This window comes from Tetrahymena thermophila (assembly GCF_000189635.1).
Source record: "Tetrahymena thermophila SB210 genomic scaffold scf_8254813, whole genome shotgun sequence".
Classification (NCBI taxonomy): domain Eukaryota; phylum Ciliophora; class Oligohymenophorea; order Hymenostomatida; family Tetrahymenidae; genus Tetrahymena; species Tetrahymena thermophila.
The window spans coordinates 494,854-516,075 of NW_002476569.1; the positions used below are offsets into that span (position 1 = coordinate 494,854).

Sequence of the window (21,222 nt, forward strand, 5' to 3'; positions counted from 1 at the left end):
TTTAATAAGATTATTTATTTACTTTATTATTCTACAGGTGATTTATCTAATTTTATTAGTATACTGATGAAATACGTTTTGCTTATATATATATTTTTGATATTACTAATTTAAGCTAATTATTTTTAAGTTTTGAGTATTTAATGTAACCATATAGCTATATATATTTATAATTATAAAAATAAGAATCTCATATTTTAAAATAATATGTTAAGATGTTAAATAATAGGAAGCGTAGAGTAATTAGGTTTGTGAAAACTTTCAATATGCTTACATTTGCCAATATTGTGTATTAAAAAGTTTGTAAGTACTAAAGATAATTTATGATATTTAATTAAATAACAAATTTTAATTTATTTTTTTTTTAGTTGGAACTGCATATGAATGAATATCATTGTCAAAAAAACACGGATAATATATTATGAAATTTTGTAATCTAATTAGATTTATTGATTTTCTTATTTTTGAATTGACTTCAGTTTACAGCTTGTTAATTAAATTCATCAAATCATAAAATAACTTTTGCAATATTCTGTATATTTGAAAAATTTTGCTTGACTTTTAATTAAAATTAATGAAATCAAAAACTTGTAAGAAAACAAATATAATTATTTGTATTTCTAGCTTATAAAGTGTTGGTAAGAATAGAATCAATTGATTGATTGTAGCTCAATTTCTTAAAACCAATTTTCAAATATTTAAACTCAAAAATCAACATCTATTAAGATACATTTTTTTGCAAAATTTGCTATTAATTAAAATATATCCATTAAATTAGAAAAAAAAAGCCCATTAATTTAAAAAAACAAATAATCTGTGGTAAATTAATAAATATTTTTTAGACATATTTTGATTTTGCAAGCTGTGCACTGTTTTGCATTACAAGATTCCATCAAATTGGATATTATTTACTTACTCAAATTTTTTGTACTTTTGCTTCCTGATGGACTAAATCACTCTTAAAAGGAAATAGTAGTCAGTTTTAAAAAATATCTTTGAATAGTAATATAAATTCTTCAAATGACATTTAAAGAATTGAAAATATCAACAAAATATTATTAAAAAAAGAAACATATTTACATCTATTTATGGATTATTTGAATATTAAATAACTAAAATTTAACCAAATTAAGCGTTTCTTGATTGGCTAAATCATTTTATTATCTATTTTTACTAGCTGATCAAAATCAGAAGTATTTTAAATAGATTAACTTATTTACTTACATTTTCTTTTCAACTGCTATTTTTAAAAATAGATTTAAAATTTTTTATTGTGTGTGATAAATGTTCTTTATAAAAATCACGAAAAGTATAATTACTGTTTAATGGATTAAAATTTAATCCTTTTTTAATTACATCAAGCTATAGAAAATTTAATTAATTAATAAATTCATTTATCTTTTTAATGAAGTAACTATAACATGCATTTTCCAGTATTTTACTGCTTTTATAATTAGGTACATTATCTTTTTAAGAAAAGTTGTAAAACTGTATACAGTGAAACGTAATTAATGGTTAATTAATTTTATATATTTGTTTCAATCTTACTGCATATTAATGATTAAAGATTTAGTGTTTTATCTTTTAATTTACTAAAATTTTTGTTACCCTCCTAATATTTCTAATTATGAATATCTTCCTAAAGAAGTAAATAGTGTAATATATTTATCAGAGTTTCTAGAAAATAATTAAAAAAATGTGGAAATTAATGCTGATTTTATTTGTTAATATAAATATTTATATACATGAATTGGTAAAGATTACATAATGCAAATTTAATTCTTTTATAGAAAATATTATTTAAATGATATTTATAATCTAAATTTATGATAAATTGGATACTCCAATGATATTTTCTTTTTTTAGACATTAATATTTTATTGATGATTTAAAATTTAATTAATTAATTTACAAACAATAGTAATTATTTTAGTGTTAATTTCTCACCAATAAGAATATTTTAAGAACCATCTATATTTTCTGATGAGATATTTTCTTACCTCATTCCACGCTAGTACCATTATAGAAAATGGAACTCCAGAAACCCCAAACTACCAGAACTCTATAGGGCGGCCTCCAAAAATAGTATTGACTCCTGGGGTTAATACTAAAAATGCTGCCAAACAAGTTTCGAAAAATATGCCTTATATCATTTTGATGTTAAAGGGTGAAGTACAAAATGAAGATTTTCTAGCCTTACATGCAAAAATGTTGCTCCATTAGAAAATAACAATGCAACAGAAGAAGCTTGATTAAGCATACTTCAAAGCATCTGTTGAATAGCAAGCCGTGTTTTATACAAAATCAGAATATGTATAACTGCTGTTGATATTGCAGTCAGACCAACCACCAACTTTACTCTACCATTTACCATTTTTGCATTCTATAAATGCTTTCCTTAAATCATACTATCCATTTTATATCTGAGTCCAATCGATGATCCATAAAAAATCTTTATAGTTTTATTTTAAAATGTATAAATCTTCATCACATGTTTTACTTCCAAGCATTACATTAGAGTTGTACATCACCCCATATTGTTAATATTATGAAAATTATGCAATTTTTGGATCTATTGTAAAAAGGTGAGCTGGAGGTTTGTATGCGGAATAAGTAGCCATTCCGAATAATTCAAGAGTTTTGAAACCAAAATAATTTCTATTTGCATAAAATAAAAATAAGAATGATAAAGAAAATAATAAAATTTAAATATTTTACAAACTGATAAAATATGCAATAAAACCACATGACATTGACATAATGCCCATTAATCCATAAGAATGAGTCATCAATTTAAGAGATACCAAATGATCATTTTTTTAACGCGGTCTTCTCGTCATAATATCTACTTCTGCCTCTTCATAACCTAAAGATATAGCTGGATAGATATCAGTACCAACACAAATACAAAGCATGTAAATATTACTCAAAGGAAGAGGAATACTGAAAATGATGAATGCTAAAAAAGGAAGAATTTCAGGAATATTTGAACATAAAAGATAAACAAAAGTCTTTTTTAAATTATCAAAAATCTTCCTTCCTTCTTCTATGCCTGCAACAATAGATGCAAAATCATCATCAAGTAAAATCATATCAGCAGCGTCCTTTGTAACGTCACTTCCAGTAAGATTCATTGATATACCTATATTTCCTTACTTAATAGCTGGGGAATCATTAACACCATCACCTGTTACCGCTACTATTTATCCTTCTTTTTAGCATGCTTGTACTATTTAAAGCTTTTGAGCAGGGGTAGTTCTTGCAAATACACAGTATGGTTTTTTAATCCATTCTCTTAGGCTTGTAAATTTTTCTATGCCTTGCTATTCTTCAAAAGATATTGACTACACAATTTTATCTCCATGAATAACAATTGCAGTACATTATTCAACTGCTTCTTCCCAAGTAATACTTAATCTATTCATCATTTCTTCTGTGGTTTCGATAAAATTTGGAATAATATTTACCTTTTATTAAATTATTTTTGGCTTAAAAGACTCAATATTAATAATTTACTTGCTTAGCTATTGAAGCAGCAGTAGATGGTTAATCACCAGTAACCATGATAACTTTTATACCAGCAGATCTGCATTCTAGGATTGCATTAGGGACTCTGATTTTAGGAGGATCAATTAAAGATATCAAACCTGTAAAAACATAACCTCTTAGTGGAAAATTAAACGTTTTTGGGCTTTAAACTTAAAAATTATAATTTTTAAGAGGATATTGCTCTCTATGGAGAAGCAATTTAGCAAATCCAATCACTCTTTCACTACTTTTACCAAATTTTTTGTTAATTCTCTCAAAATTTATATCCCACTGATCATTGATAATCTCTTCTTTATTTCCATTTTAAATATATGAGCAGAAATTCCAAATTTTTTCAGGGGCACCTTTTACATATATGCAATAATCGCTTGTAGGAGAAACATTTTCAACAATAGTAAGAGCGAATTTCTCAGTAGAATTAAAAGGCATTCTGGTTAGATTTTCTTTTTTATGAAAAAATCAAAAAAAAAAAATTTATTAATAATCTGTAAAATAATTTTGTATTACTCTCTTTATTTTCAGCGATTCTGTATTTATCTCTAGTTTTTTAAATATCTTCAATAGATTGAAAAAATCTAATCAACCCAGTTTCAGTAGCATCTCCATTAACAAGACACTTAAAATAATCAATATTTTTTTTATCTTCTATCTAGCTAATATCAAATTTTGCTTCACTGCTAAGAATAGCGTTGAGGTGTAATTCTTTAAAGGCAATATCCTTTTCATAATAATTTAGCAAAGTAGCATCTTCAACATATTTTTTGTTGGTAGCCTTAATTTCTTATCCACTTATCCAAATATGTTCTACCGTCATAACATTTTAAGTTAATGTGCCTATGTGTAATTAATATTATTTGAATTAAAAAAATTTTTTTCTTAAAATGGCTTATTTTCGATTAACTTAAATAAAGTAAATTTCAATTTAACTGGTTTATTTAGATTTCATTCTTTAAATAATAACACATTTTAAATAAGTATAACCTGTTTTATCTGAACAAATACATGAAGTAGATCCTAGTGTTTCAACTGACTCTAAGTTTTTAACTAAGACATTCTTTCTATGAAGAGATTTCGCAGTTATTGCTAGAGAAATGGTAATACAACATATCAAACCTTCTGGAACATTGACAACTAAAATACCGATCCCATAAACAATAGAAGTTATAGCATCGTAACCTGCATGAAAGTAAGAAAGTAAGAAAAATAAAATGCCTAAAGACAAAGCAACAAAAACCATGAAAAGAATGAGTCTATCTAACTCAATACGAAGTGGAGTTTTAGTTTTTTTCTCAGCTGAAGCCATACTTGCTATTTCGCCTAGAGTTGTTTTGTCTCCAATTTAAATTACTATACCTATACCTTATCCTTCCTTGCACAAAGTACCAAAAAAAGCAACATTTGAGGTTTCAAGAAGAGATTCAGGGTGACTGCAAAATGTAGATCTAATTTAAGATTCACTTTCTCCAGTTAATGCAGAATTGTCTACTTTCATTTCATTGACTCTAATTAAACGAATATCAGCTGGAATTTTTTCTCCTGCTTTAATTTTAACAATATCACCGAGTACAAGTTTTTATGAATTAATTTATGTTTCACTTCCATCTCTTATAACCACACACTTTTGAGGTAAAAAGCTTTTAAATGAATCCAATATTGCTTCTGATTTTTTATTTTGTTGGAAAGTGATAAATGCTGTAATGAGAACTACAAAAATTAAGATAATTCCAAAATAAAGATTTTGAGAATTCTGAGGTTTAATTTTATAAGCAACAAAACAAACAATTGATGAAATCCAAAGCAAAATAGCAAATGGGGTAATAAGTTCTCTCAAAAATTTAAAAATTAGAGGTTCTTTAGGTTTTTCAGATAGTTTATTATCACCTATTTAGTTTAAATAAGAAAATAAATAAATTAATAAAAACAACTAAAATCATAGAATAAAATAAATGATATTATTTTAAATAACTAACTGATTACTTAATTATTACCTAATTATATATTGAGTTATTCAGCCTTTTATTATTTATGTCCATTCTAAATATCTGTGCCATAACGTTTTACAAGAATTTTAAGTTCAACTTTGTGCTCATCTCTTTACATCATTTAATTTTAAATCAAATCTTTCTTATTCACAAGAGGCTGTTATTTTTTAGTAGCTTAAATCTAATGAGCCTCTAGATCTTCATCATCATCATCATAGTTAAAATTTATTTCTTATTCACAACAAGGCTAATGTTATAAATGATTATTGTGCCCACCAATTGACTCCAATTTTATAGAATCTAGAATAGATGCGAGCTTTTTTCTATATTAAATTATAGAATTTGTAAGACAAATAGACTGTCTAAGCTCTTCGAAAGCAGTAGGTATTACTTAAGACTATTTTTTTTACATTTTTTTTATAATAGGTAATTTTATTTCTTAATTTGTATTATTTATTTGAGTTGCTATCAGTCTTATCAACAAGAATAAAATTTGTTAGCTATTTATTATAGATTTGCTAAATTTTCAAAAAGTAGCTTTGTCTATTTTTATTTATAATTAATAATTAAATAATTATTTACTATATCAAAAATATTGATAAACAACAATCTATTTTTAGCAACTACATAATGAGCGAATAAATTATGATAGAGTAGAATATTTTGCAAACAAATTTATTGGATAAAGCTCATTTATTAACAAATTTTTATATTTTTACCTTTTTTAAATTATTCATTTGAAGAATTTTCTTATTTTCTAAATCAATCAAGCCATATCCAAAGTAAATGTAAAACAAAAAATTATATATTTTTGCATATTTTTATTTAAAATTTAAATTTGCATATAAATAAATGAATAAACATAATTATTAATTTTAAAATATAACAGATAAAATCTACACTCATGGGTAAAATAATTTGAAATTTAATAAATTTAAAAATGAAATGAAAAATATTTTAGATTTAAAAATAAGCTTTTTATTTTCTTAATCAATATATTTAATTATGTTTTGAATTATTATCATAGGATTTTTATAATTTTATAAATAAAATTAGAAAATGATTATTTGTTTTTTATAGAAATATTGAATTTAATTTTATATTATTTTCTAGATGATAAAATGAATTCAGAATTAAATAATAAAGTCTTATATATACTTAAAAATGAAATTTAATTGTAAATAATCAGCTTCTTTAATAATAGTTTAGATAATTTAGAATTCTAGTTTTTAATAATTTATCTATATTTTACTTTTAAATTCTCACCAAAATAAATATATGAAATAATTTAATATTTCTAAAATAAATTTTTATAAATTAAAATCAAGTTTAAATTCATAGAAATTTTAAGAGTAAAAATTTTTTTTATAGAAACTAATATTTTTTGAGCTTTTATGAAAATATTCTTAGCTAAAAAAGAAGATTTAATTTTTCATCTAGATTTGAATGAAAAATGGACTTAAACATTTTTTTATTTCTTTTTTCAACTTAAAAATTTTATTAAATTTTATGAATTTAAAGCAAGAAAAATTTATTTTGAATAAAAAACTAAAATCTTTTATTTGATTTTAAAACAAATGTATATCTGATAAATTATGATTTAAAAAAGAAAAGAAAAAACATTTAGAATAGAGAAAACATAAAGTATTACCTTCAATAAATAATAATAATTAAGATTAGATATAAAGTGTCTCATTTATATTTTCATAATAGGGTGTTTATAATTGTATCTATTATTTTTTTTTATTTTTATAATAATTAATAAATAAATAATCTTAAATTTTTTTTTATCTTCAATAAAACGAAAAGAAGATTTATCGTTAGCCTTTAATTCATAACTTCATCATTAAGCCAATTAGGATAAAATTTAAAAATAGAATAAAATACTTATACACTATAATACTTATAGGAAATATTTGGAGATTGACTTTGTTAAGAAGATTTAAATGATTTAGCTAATATAGGAAATATCCCCTTATCAACGATTTGATTTTCTAGAAAAATTAGGTTATGAAAGATTACCAGAAATTTCAGCAATTTATATCTATTTATGTGATAAAGAGTTAAAATATGAATATTATCAAGAAGCTAAATAGATATTTGAAAAATTAGTATTCAAAATTTTCAGTAAGTGGTTACTACTATGTTAAGTTATTGGCATTAAATTATTAACTGATGTATATAGTAAATACTCAAAGAAATGAATTTAAAAGTTTATGGATTAAAACAAGGACATTATTTCACATCACCTGGTATATCATGGGACTCTATGCTTGCACTAACAAAGATATTGATTGACTTAAAATCAAATCCAAATATTTATAATATTTTTGAAAAATAATCTAGTGGAGGTATTTCTACAATAGGAAACGTAAGATATCCTAAAGCTAATAACGAGTATTGTGAAGAATATGATAAATAATAAGAACATGTTTAAATAATTTATTTAGACACTAATAATCTATATGGGTATGCTATGTCAAAAAATTAACCTAATAAAGACATATAGTTCTCAATCAAGGCTAATCAGAATAATTTTGTACTGATTTCATAATAAAATAATAAACATCAAATATTAGTTATGTTTATGAAGTAGATCTATAATACCCAAAAAGATTTTTTTTAAAACATAATACTTATCCTCTTACTACAGAACATTTAAGAATTAAATATGATCAACTATCAACATACAACAAAAATGTAATAAAATGACTATAAGAATAGGATGCAAAGTATCTGTTGCTAATAAAATTAAATTAACTCCTAATCTTAATGATAAGACTAAATATGTATGTAACATAGAAAATTTAAAATAAATATTATAAGAAGGATTAATCATTTCAAAGATGCATAGAACTATAAGCTTCAAACAAAATGCATTCAGGAAGCAAGACTTCGATCTTAATACATAATTAAGACAGAAGGCGAAGAATGATTTTGAGAAAGACTTCTAGAAACTAATGAAAAATAGTGTTTTGAGGAAGTTATGTGAAAACGTAAGAAACAGAGTTAATTATGAACTAGTCCAATCTAAAAAAAAGACTGTAAAAGTAGATACTTCAAAAACTTCCATAGAATTAGTAAATATCTTGCACTAGTTTAAAAACGTTAGAAAGTAGTTAAATTAAACAAACCTCATTACATCTGAATGTAAATATTAGACTTAAGCAAAATAGTTATGTATAACTTCTATTATTAACATTTCATAAATGAATTCAAGTAAGGTGATGCTATAATGGCAGATACTGATAGCTTATTAATGAAGATTACTTGTGATAAAATAACAATGTATATGATTGAATGGTTAAGAACTCTGATTTATATGATCTTAGCGATGTGACTAAAGGAGACTTTTATAATAAAGCCAAACATTTTGCTAAGAAAAAATATTGAACTTATAAGAATTCTTATCAAAAAAGAAATCTGTGCCAGGGAAAATAAATAGTGAAATAGTAGAGTTGTTAGCATAATAATTATAATAATTGTGGTTTTATTTCTAGTAATAATATGAATCATAAAAACTAAAACGAATTAAGAAATATGTTGTAAAGAAGTAAATTATTCACCATGATTATTTAAATTGTGTAAAAGAATAAAAGACTCTACGTATCAAATAAAAATCTTTGAAAAGCTACAATTATTAAATTTTTACAATATCATAAGAGAAAATAGCTCTACAATCAATGAATGGTAAAAGATTACTTTTAGAAGATGTTGTTAACAGTTATGACTATGGTCATTAAGGTAATTCATGTGGCGAGCGCACATTTTTGAAATCTAAAAATTTGAGTCGTGCGCACATGTGCGCATCCATTAAAAACCCTATTCAAATGCCAATGCGCATATTTTTAATAAATAATAAAATAGGTTTTATATTTTATATAATTAAAATAAATCTCTATCAAAACAATCATATCATCATCTGATTAACAATCTTCTTCAATATAAGGGTTAAAGAGTAAACATTAATAAGAAATAGAACTATTAAAGTAAAATTAAAAGCTTGAGTTACAATAGATAAACTCTTACACAAAAGAAGAAACAGAACACATATAGAAAACCAGCAAAATTAAATAAAAACAAAAAAAAAAGCTAGAGAAGAAATAACTGTTTAATCAGATAGCAATAATGAACAATGATAATTAGTTCATCACTATTTTTATAGCTAAGTTACTAATTCATTTTATTTTTCAATACTCTATAGCTAAGGATTATCTATCTAAATATTTTTATTTTTCAAGTGTATTTATTAATATTTAAATTCAGTATAGTATTTATACTTATCTATTATCTTTTCAAAAATATCATATATTTAGAATAAGATCAACATAAAGAATAACACAAAGCTCTAATTCAAGAAGCTATTTCTTTAAAAAAACTTTTCTTGTATCTAATCCTTCATAATACCAAATGTTATAACTTGAAGACTTTCAATATTTATACATTTTTAATAGATTAATTTTTAATAATTAAATAAACAAAAACACTTATTCTATGATTATTATTGAATTTAGGAATAGTCATTAATATTATTTATTTTTATTATTTAGTTTATTTTTAAAATCAGTATTTGAAAATAGATTTTAAGAGATGAATTATTGTTTCTTCTTATGCCTTTTAAAATGGTAAACATGTGAGTGCAAACTAAGCAGACTATATATCTAAAGTGATTTTTTATTTTATATAAAAACTGAATAATAGCCAAATGAATACTAAAATAATTTCTCCTATAATAATGTATAAGATGTAAAATTGCTAAATTAAGTCAATTTAACTTAATAAGAGCTAGTAAATTTCATTTTGAATGAGGTTGAAAGTATTAACTGGAAGTTAAAACCCATAAATAATAAGGTATTTGTATTATTCAAGGGATGAGTATTCCTAAGATAATTAGATAATTTAATTTTAGCTTAGAATGCCCTCTATAAGAAGGTTAAATTACTAAAAATAATATAAATAGCTAGAAATAATAGAAAAGAACCCATTTATTGGTTTCTATATTTTAATTGAATTTTGGCATATCTCTTCTTAATTAAAAATCTCACATAAATTTTAATTAAATAGATTCTATAAATAATTTATATTTTGGTTACTAAATGTTTTAGTATTTTAAAGAGCATTTGACATATAATTAATGTAAGAGTTTAAGAGATCTTAATCTTCTTTAAAGACTCTTATAGCTTGTTAATATTAATCAAAAGGAAAATTCTAATCAAATTATTAAATAATATTTTTCCTGTAAGTAAATTCACTGAGAGTGATAATTGAGTGAAAGGATAATTTTGATTTCACATTCATATTAAAAACATCCAGTTTTTGATTTAAGTAGGACTATTACTCATTAAAAAAAATGAAGGATATAGCTAAAAAACAAATAGCAGAAATGCCAAAAAATGAAAATTATATTAAATATTTGTAAACAGAGAGCTTTTAATCACTAAGCTTAGAGCTAATGTGTTGCTGCTATGATTTATTTTCATTTTTTTTTTATTTTAAAGATATTTTACTCAAGCAAACTGTAGAGATGTCTTTAGAATTAATTTGTAACATAGTTTGTTTTTCTATAATAAAATCATTGCAAAAATTATATCCAATCCAACTGCAATTATGGTCCATTAAATTTTAATAAAATAACTCAAGTTTTGTAATTTCTTAATCTGCTTCTTCAAAAGTAGTCCTTAAAAGTACACGATAAATGATTTCTTAAAATTTGTTGATTTAATTCATCAAAGGAATAGAAAGAATCTAGACTATAATAAATATTACAGCTGTTAATATTATTGTTATTAAGATACACTATAATAGTTAGTCAATAATTCGCTTTTACTGATTAAAATTATTTTCTATAAACTCTTTCGAAATAGATTGAATTCCAATTTAATTTGAGTACATAAAATATATAGCATTAATATAACTTTGCTTTTTATTATCTAACTAGCAAACCTCTCTTAAATTTTGTAGACTAAGCATATAAAATTCTAGTTAATTCACACTTTTTATTTATCTTTGACTATTTTTTTAAAAATAATTTAAATCATATGATAGATAAATGTTTTTCAATTATAAAATTTTGTTATTTTTAGTGAATTTAGTTCAAAAATAAATAACAAAAGTAAACCTAACTATTCCCAATACTATCTTTTTAATAACTATTTCAAATTTTAAATAGGGAGGTAGGTAAATAATTATATAACTTAATTTAATAATTGAATTTTATATTAAATGTTAAAAATTAGAAAAATAAGCAGAAAATTTAATTTATGCCACCTTAGCAAAAAGCCAAATTATGAATAAATTTATTAAGTATGAAATTTTTATGGTAAAACTAAATATAAGATTGAATCAATAAAAAAATGCTTACTTCTAGGAAAATATATAAATTTGCATTTTATTTTAGCTTTAGCTGAGCTAAATTATGCTATTGATATTTTATTATAGCTATGTTTAGAAATTAGATCTTATTTATTAGCAATACACTTGATCAAAGGTTGTAATAGCACTCTCTAAATCTTTTGGAAGTATATTTAAATTATACTCATATTTTATTAGTTATGTTAATGCTTGCTAATCATAGTATTATCCTAACAATGATCTTTTTTGGCTTGTGTTTAAAGAATCTTTAAGTGAATTTAGTTAGGATTCCATTTGAGCTTAATAGGCCACAAAGATGCAAATGAATGGAAGAATATTAAATACTTTTTATAAAATTTTATAAATTTAACTGTTTATTTACAAAAAATAAAAATTTTACATAAAAAGAAAGAAATCTTATTGTTACTCTTTATTGATTTTTTGTGGATTATTTAATCAATAATGAGATTTTATTTATTAGAGCTTTTTGATGTGGTAGATGAACCTTCGACAAGAATATTTTCCCTTTTATTTTATTTATCCAACTTAATCATTTCTTTTTCTTATTTGTCTGTAGTGTCTGTTGGACGAGAAGGTGTCTTTATTTTGCTATTTCTATTAATTGTTTATTGTGTTTTATATTAAAATTTGTTTTGCTTTTAAGCTTGGCTATTTCTTTTATTTTTTATACTTTAGCTCTCTTTCATTTTTTGAAATAATTCAATGAGTTGAAAGCTCTCATTATTACTAAGATATGTTTGATTGAAACTTTTTAATTATTCTTAGTTATCTTATGAAGGAAATTAAGCTGAAAGAGGCATATTAATATTATTCAAAGATGTGACTTGCTGATTTTTTTGAAAATTTAATTGATTGATAGTATTGTCTTAAAGATGAAGATTTTCATCACTTTTTAGATGCTTTTAGGCATAATAGACTAACTCTAATTCTTACTAAGAAAGTAAATTTCCATATGATGCAATTTAGCTTAATTGTTTAAAATTATAAAAGTCTTCTTCTACAATTTTTTCTTAGGACTTAAGATGTTTGATAGTCTCGTCAATTTGAGTCAAGTTGCTTTTATCATAGTCTTTATTATATTCTTCTTTTGGTATTAAAGGTTGCTGAACTATAACTTAATTAGTAGATTTAAGAAATTAATTATTAATATTATCCATACAATAATTTTATTGAATTAATTTATTCGGATTCTAAATTGAAATGGTTTTATCATATAAATTAATTTATGAATTTCTTTTTAAATCTTAATTTATTTATTAATTTTGTAAGAATTTTTTGAAACCTTTAGAATCAGTTTTCTCTGAAGAAAATTCAGTTTGGCTTACTGATTCTGAAATTATATTTTCCTATTCTTTAACTGTTTATAAGTTATGTTTGTTTGAAATTTTATTTTGAAGGTCTTTATTGTATTTATTGTTTAACATTGTTTTTTAGCTCTAATTTAAATCATTGATTTCAAGCTCAAAAATAAATTCTTAATCTTCTACAATGTGTTAATGCATTTGATTATAGCTATCTATAATGTGAACTATTAAATTAGCTTAGCAATTTATATTTCTTAAACAATTCATTTTTCTCCAAACCTTTTTCAAATATTAATATAAAATTACATAAATATAACTAAAAAAATATATTTAAAAGTTAGTAATATTTAATACTAAATTATAATAAATCAATTTATTTTAAAAAATAAGTACAAATCCATCTTAATAATTTCAATTCAATAAATGGAATATTAATCCATCTATTATTAAACTAAAATCAATATATTATTTTGAATATAAAACACAAATAATATACTGAAGTTTTTGGTAATTAAGGCTCTATTTAATTAACGCCCAAAAAAAAATTTTTCTTTTACAGACAATTCTTAATTAATGCTAAATAATCCAAATATTTGTGGGGAGTAATAAATTTCTATTTATCACTAATATTTTTTGTTAATCAAAAATATCTTTTTTTAAAAATGTAAACTAAATCGTATTGTTCATTCATTTACTAATAACCATTTGAAAAAAATTTTTTTTATTTGAAATGAAAAAGGAAGTCTATTACAGATTACTCAAAATGTGCAAATAATTATTAATTTTTTTCAAAAACTAAATTAAAAATAATTAAAAAGAAAAATGTATTTATTTATTTATTTACCTAATTCTATTTTTTATAGAATCTATAAAAAAAATTCAATTCATCTAGCTTTTTGGAATGCTATTAATTCTTTAAAGAAGATTTAGAAGTATTTTAGTTTTGATATGAATTAATTTGGATATCTTTTTAATAACATTAAAATTGTTAATCAAAGTAATGATTAAGTTCTATCAAGTTAAGAGGTATATCTAATTTAATGTCTTTTTTACTGAATAATAATCTTCTACTGATTGATTTTAAATTCTTACTTTTATCATCACTTTTATTATTTTAACTCTATTAGGAATTCTACTCAACGCCTATTTGGGTTGATAGCTCTTTATAAAATTCCTTTATTGTCTTAATTAGGTACGGCATAAACAAAAATGCATTTATTTTTTGTATTTCTTTCAAAATTATTTAGTGATTTTCATCTCCCTAGTTTTTTAGAAAATATTTCTTTAAAAATTATAAAATTAGATTTTAATTTACTAAATTTTCTTGTTGGCCTTCCAAGCTTTCATCTTCAGTTTTTAAATCAAATAAAGTAGAAAAGAAAACTTTATCTATACCTTTAATTTACCCTGATTAATTGAATAAAATGTAACCTTACTTAGAAATTATTTTTAATATAGTTGCACTCATTATAAAATCATCTTAGTATTAGTAATTTATAGAAATTTATAAATTAATAGGAAAAATAAATCCATTTTTGTCAATTGCAAACATTTTCTAATCAGTTGAAAGAAGCTTTGAATGTCCTTTTTGGACAAATCCTCGCACTAATTAAGAGTGCATATTTGAAATATAATTAGGCATAAGATTTTCAATTCTTTTTATATTGGAGAATTCAATCTAATTATATCCAAAAAAATTAGCCAATAAACTATTTGAATGATTTAATATTTTAAAATTTTAATTAGCACTTGTAAAAATAGTTATTATATTTCCATTTATCAGCTAAAAGGAATTAAGCTCATCAAATGGTCTAGCTGATCCTTTTTAAATAAGATTTGCCATCTATTTCTCTATCACTAAAGGCCTTTTAACTTCATTAAAAACGACAATCTTAAATATCTAATGCATCTAATTATAATTGAAAGAAATAACTTATTATTTTAGTAATACATACAAACTTCATTTAAATGATTTTATTTGTGTATAAATATTTTGAACAAGAAAAATAAAAATGGTATTGGTTTATTAATTAAATAAAAGAATAAGAGTAAAATTTACTTTTTGTAATATAAAATTAGGTTCTATCATTGAAATATTTGCTAAGCTTTTAGAGTATTTGTTAAATAAATAACTTATCTTCTTTTATTAAGCATAAAGTTATTTTGACGCTATTCTAAGATTGTCCATTGAAGAAATATTAGATTTCAACAATTTAAAATGTTGAAGCTTACTTTTAGTGTATCCAGCTAGAAGAGGAATGAAAGAATCTTGTATTTCTGAGGTTTTTAGGATGTCATTCATTGTAAGAGTGACTTTTTAGTTGAAAGTAGATTTTTTCTCCTACTTTTAGATTGAATAAAGAAGCTCTTAATTAGAGATTATCATTTATTCAAATATTTTTGATAAGACTTGAGAAACTCCAATAAAATATGAGGATTTATCTTTTGGGTAAGCTCCTTAGTACTTTTTTAGTTCATAGTAGGAGCGTAAAGGATTTGTTTATATTTTAGATATAAATGTAATCTATTTAAGAAATAAGTGCTCTCTTATTGTTTTATTTTTAATAGTTGCCTTGTTCTACATACTATCTCTGAAGACAATCTCAATAATATTCTTAACTAATTTTTCTCTCAAAAACTACTTATCGTCATACAAATCTTCTAGCTTGCAAATACAGTCCACTCTCCTACAATACTCTTTGTGTTACGAAATCATCCGCAGAAGTTACAATTGACTTTTGTCATTTTTTTAGGCCTATTAACAATGAAGCCAAAGCTATTCTAAGTAAAAGTCTATATTATCAAGTGTTCTATTTTATATTACAAATTTAAAATAATAATATTTATGATTATTTTTAGCAATCAGATAAGCCAAATATTACCACATATTCTTTAAATAAATAAATTTTGAAAACAAGATTATTTCCTTTAAAGATTATCATTAATATAATATGAATTTTTTATGTTTTCACTTGATTTCAATCATCTATTTATTTATTTTTAAGTTATTTACCAAATAAATAACTTAATAATCAGAATTTCATTTTTTATGGATTATTTGACTTTGATTGATAAAAAAAATTATTTACTTAGATTGGTTTAGTAAAGTAGAAGAACCACACTAATTTAGAATATTATCATATTGATATCTTGAAATAGAATATATTAAAAATGCAACAAGGACTATTAAGAAACTCATGAGATAAAAGAGCTCTGTACTTTAGAATGAATTTGTATTGAAAAAAATGGTTAAGATAGTGTGGCTTACCCAAAAAAAAGATGTTCCTAAAATATAAAAAATAGATATGAGTTTATCTCTATAAGGAAAATTTAAGAAGATATCTAGAATCATTGAGACGCCCATCACTTGTACTATGATATATTTAAAATAGATTGGAAGTATTTCTCCTAGATAGTAAATCATTTACAGAAAGAAAAAAGAAAAGGTAATAGGAATTTAGATATTAGCAAACTTCCTCTTCAAGAGATTACTCTCACAAAATTCATAATTCCTAAAGAAAAAACTTATCAAGATATTAGTAGTAACTGATAAAATAACTCCCAAGCTTCCTAAAATATTCCAAATCTATGGTTTATTTCCGCAGTTTCCCTAATCTCTGTACTATTTAAGGAATGCGTTTTAATTGCATGAGAGCATTCCTAATCCAACTTCTGTGAAAGGAGTTAAAAAAATCCAATAATAAAGTGTGAAAAAAACGATAAGCAACTAATTTATTGTCATAAATGATTTCTTATTTTGCATGTACCATGATCTTTGGTGGTTTTTTATATAATTGAAGATAATTACGTACAAGGTATAAGAATATACAATAAACTGTAAGACTAGAAAGAAGAAAATTGTTAAATTATCGCTTCCTTTAATAAGTAGTAAAAACGTTCCTGTAGAAATTTCGTTTAAATGCGCAACCATTGTTATTTTTTGATCATAAAATTGTCTTTCACCACCAGTGCAAAAGACATATCCACTTATTTGAAAAATATTAATTGTCATTAGTATGCAGTAAATTTTTTTGCTAAACAAGAAGTTTGGCTTGTCCTCTATGATCTCTAAAACTGTCATAAACAGTTCAAAAAAGTAATTTTTGATTATTTTGCTTAGCTTCTTCATAAACTCTATATTTACTATTTTTTTTGTAATATTACGTATTATTTGTATTATTAATTAAATATCCAATACTTTACTTTACCTTTTCAAATTTATTTTAAAAATATTGATTGCTAAATTAACTCTCTATTCTAAAATTAATGATGAATTATATCTTTTATAAATATTTATACTAGTTAGCTAAGATTTTTTACTTATTCTATTAATTTAAATTTTAAAACAATAAATACTTACTTTGGTTTCTTATGTTGTCATAAGTACAGGTAAAAAATGATTTATTAAAAAACTATGAAAAGAAAGATTTAGGATCCAAATTTATATTTTAGGGTAATTTATAATTTTTAAAACTATTATTCTAGAATAAAAATTTATTTCTTTCTAAAAAAATTTTTTATTTTAAGTAGCTTAATAAATGGGTCTCATCAATCAATTTTAAAAACTGTAAATTTAAAAAGCGAACAAGTAAATCAAGTCAGATGAACTTTTTTATTTACTTTAATGCAGCATTTAAATTAAATTTATTACATCGTAAAGCAACGCTGGAAATCTTCTTTATTGTTTATTTAGAAATAAATTCATAGATTTTTAATTTACATTGATCACATTGCAAAGCAAAAAACTGTAACAATTAACAAAAGTAAATAATAGTTCAAAAATTTATTTGTCTGTCTATTTTGTTTCTTTAGTTGAAAGAAATATTTATAATTTATATTAATAAGCAAATCTAAAGTCAATTAAATATATATTAAGATAATTTTAATTTAATAAAATAAGTTAGTTAGTTATCAATTATTTAAAAAAAATTTATTTTATTTTATCTTTTTCTGATTAATAAAATTATAGAAAATTTAAGAAGATAAAACAACTTTAATTTGAAAATAAATAAATAAATAAATAAATAAATAATTATCAATTATTTTTGATTTTAAGAAATAAATAGGAAATGTTATTTTATTTTAGATAAATAGAAGATGCTTTTTCTAAGATTAGAAGATTAATATTAAAATTAACTAATTGAAAACAAAAACTGTTCATTAATCATTTTAAATATTTATTTGTTGAAGACTTTATTTTATGTCTTGATCTATATGATATTTGTGTTCATAAAATTTTATTTTCAAGGAACTGAAGCAATGTATATAAACTAAAATCGAGGTGACCCTAATATATGAACCTTTAACAAATAATTTCATACTATAAATATAGCGCTTCTAGGTTTTAAATTGTTGTGGATGAAATAACATTTATTAGTGAAATTAAAATTTCCAAAATGATTTCAGTTATTCAAGAAAAATTATGATTAAAATTTTTAACTTTTAATAAAAAAGCTTTCAATATAAAAGAAGTAAAAACTTGTTTATTAAACCTAAATATTAATTTAAGATTTAAAAAACATATTCAAATATGTAAAAGCAAGCAAAAATTTCTCTAAGTAATAAAAATATTATGCAAGTAATTAATTTTAAATCAATAGAAAATAGAAATGGTGTATTAATTATTTTTAGAAAATAATGTTATCACTAAGAGTTAAAATAATAAATATTTTGCCTATAATATAATAATAAAAAAATAGATTATTTATTTTTAAATTTTTCATTAACTCTTATTGATGAATTAAAATCTTCAAAAACTTAAAATAAGCATCAAATTAATTTTCTTGAGTAATAAATAAATTCAAGTAATTTGCTAAAGCAAAAATTAAACTTGATGCAACCTTACCACTAATAAATAATATGAAGGCTATTTATAATTAAAAATTATTTTCAAATTTGCTGAAGAATGATTAAAATAAAGAAAAAATAATTTGCAAAATTATTTAAATTGATAAAAAAGTTTAAAAAACAATATATTTATTGATTTAATAATTTATTTCATAAAAAAAAACAAACAAACAAATAAAAAATAATATATTTTTATTTAATTAAATGTTAAATTTAGAGATATAATGTTAGAGTAAATTACGAATTTAGATTTAAAAGTTTATGCAACAATGTCCAATCAAATTTTAGTTTTTAAAATGTAAATAGTTTAGCCCATTTAAAAGTAAATTTTTTTAGTTAATAGAGGTGAAAAATTAAGTTAAAATTGTAAAGATTGATAAAATGAAACAATCTTATTCTGCTACTCAAGATTAATTTCCTAAAACTATAACTTAGAGAAATTTTATAGAGAAGAAAAAAAAATTAGTTACATCTTCAATTTTACTCCATAATATATAATTAATTTTTATGGAAAAAAAATCACAAACAAATATAAGTTTATACTAATTAAAGAAAAGCACTAAAAATAGTAACTAATTCTTTTTTATAAGTTAATTTTTTTTATAAAAATATTTAAAGTAATTAAAACAAGAAAAAATAGCTAATTTTACATAAGAGAGAGTTTTAAATTTGTGAAATTTGTAAAATTTTCTATAAAATAAATCTAATATACATTTGCAACCTACTTTCACTAAAATAAAATATTAAATTTTTTTAAAATAGAAGTATTAATTTTTTTTTTAATTTCTTTAATTTAATAAAAAACTTTGTATCAAGAATGTTCTTTGAAATAAACTAGCAAATATTTACAAAATATGATTGATTAATGAATTTTGTTTAATATTAAATATAAATAATTGAATAAAATAATTTTAACTTAATATTGTGATCCAAATTGTAGGGGAAGTGATTTATCCTATAGCTGAGCTAAGCATAAAGCATTTTCTTTATATAATATAACAACTCATTTACTTATTAAAAAAATAATTGATTTATTTCAGATCTTTATAACTATTTTGTTTATTTATATAAAATAAAATTTTAATTTTTTTAAAATAATAATGTTAATAAACAAATTAATAATTTACCCTATAAGAAGTACATATTTTAAAAATTAGAAAAAAATCCTAAAAAATAACCTAATTTCAAATTCATTTTCATCATTAATTTAAAATTTTATAAAAAATTTTATAAAAATTTTAATTAACATTTGAAAAAAGAGAAACTAAAAAGTAAAACAGATAAGTGAAAATAATGCAAAATTTGAAAATAATATAAATATTTTGATAAGAAGGTAAGTTAGAATATTATTTACATGAGTTTATGATTTTTTGAAATAATATACTACTATATTTTTTAACAAAAATTATAAGTATTTATAAATAGCTTTGAATATAAAGAATAAAAGGTTTATATTTTAAGGCTCCAAAAAGCCTAGTAATTTATTTAAATTTTTGAAAACTTTTTTAATTAATTCATGTTTTTAGATAAAAAAGTAAATTTTACAATGATATTTAAAGTCCTAATAAAATATGTGAATTTAATTAATTAAGCTTCTAAGAAATTATGGAGATTTTATTTGTCATAAAATTTTTAATGATGAATAATTGTGTGATGAATAGAAAAAATTAACTAAGTGATTGACATTAAATTTTAGATAGTCTTCTTATTATTATTTATTACTCTTATTGAAATTCCCTTTTAAGATAACAATTTTTTATTCTTTTTTCTAATTTAAAGAGCTAATACACATAATAGATTGTTATATATATATAAATAAAATTGGAATTATTTATCATTTTCCTTTTAGCTCATTTTTGATTTATGAAAGTTCTTGCTCTTGTATCTTGAAAGAAGGAATATTAATTAATTGAATTAATTATTTAAAATTTTACAATATGTATCTATCAAAATATCTAGCTATGTTTAAATCATACTTAATAAAAATAAAAATTACTAAATTTATAAAGTAAGTAAAGATTTGAATATTTTTGGATATAACCAAAAGAGAATAATCACTACTGTTATTTCATATAGTTTTACAATAAATAATATAAATTAAGTTATTATTATGCCAAATATCATTTTTTATACTATTTGTATTCTATCTTAATTTTAGCAATCAAAAA

At 21.7% G+C, this 21,222-nt stretch overlaps 5 protein-coding genes across 5 annotated transcripts; 3 read left to right on the forward strand and 2 right to left on the reverse strand. All coding sequences in view use genetic code 6, as the record gives it.

The window, feature by feature from the left end:
• Positions 1 to 1,943: 1,943 nt before the first annotated feature.
• Positions 1,944 to 5,943, reverse strand: TTHERM_00365390 (Na,H/K antiporter P-type ATPase, alpha subunit family protein; the record flags this gene model as incomplete). The annotated part of the gene is made up of 6 exons (XM_001007452.2): positions 1,944 to 2,658; positions 2,719 to 3,467; positions 3,517 to 3,992; positions 4,057 to 4,383; positions 4,531 to 5,430; positions 5,538 to 5,943. 6 exons carry the CDS (start codon positions 5,941 to 5,943, stop codon positions 1,944 to 1,946), a joined length of 3,573 nt encoding a protein of 1,190 aa, XP_001007452.2.
• Positions 5,944 to 7,731: 1,788 nt separating this feature from the next.
• Positions 7,732 to 8,871, forward strand: TTHERM_00365410 (hypothetical protein; the record flags this gene model as incomplete). Its single annotated transcript, XM_001007454.2, has 3 exons — positions 7,732 to 8,263; positions 8,334 to 8,681; positions 8,756 to 8,871. The coding sequence occupies 3 exons, from the start codon at positions 7,732 to 7,734 to the stop codon at positions 8,869 to 8,871; spliced, it is 996 nt and encodes a 331-aa protein (XP_001007454.2).
• A 411-nt stretch (positions 8,872 to 9,282) lies between these two features.
• Positions 9,283 to 9,663, forward strand: TTHERM_000365419 (hypothetical protein; the record flags this gene model as incomplete). The annotated part of the gene is made up of 1 exon (XM_012795473.1): positions 9,283 to 9,663. The coding sequence occupies one exon, from the start codon at positions 9,283 to 9,285 to the stop codon at positions 9,661 to 9,663; it is 381 nt and encodes a 126-aa protein (XP_012650927.1).
• A 2,210-nt stretch (positions 9,664 to 11,873) lies between these two features.
• Positions 11,874 to 13,405, reverse strand: TTHERM_00365420 (transmembrane protein, putative; the record flags this gene model as incomplete). Its single annotated transcript, XM_001007455.2, has 2 exons — positions 11,874 to 12,226; positions 12,283 to 13,405. The coding sequence occupies 2 exons, from the start codon at positions 13,403 to 13,405 to the stop codon at positions 11,874 to 11,876; spliced, it is 1,476 nt and encodes a 491-aa protein (XP_001007455.2).
• A 2,999-nt stretch (positions 13,406 to 16,404) lies between these two features.
• Positions 16,405 to 17,151, forward strand: TTHERM_00365430 (hypothetical protein; the record flags this gene model as incomplete). The annotated part of the gene is made up of 1 exon (XM_001007456.2): positions 16,405 to 17,151. The coding sequence occupies one exon, from the start codon at positions 16,405 to 16,407 to the stop codon at positions 17,149 to 17,151; it is 747 nt and encodes a 248-aa protein (XP_001007456.2).
• Positions 17,152 to 21,222: the final 4,071 nt, after the last annotated feature.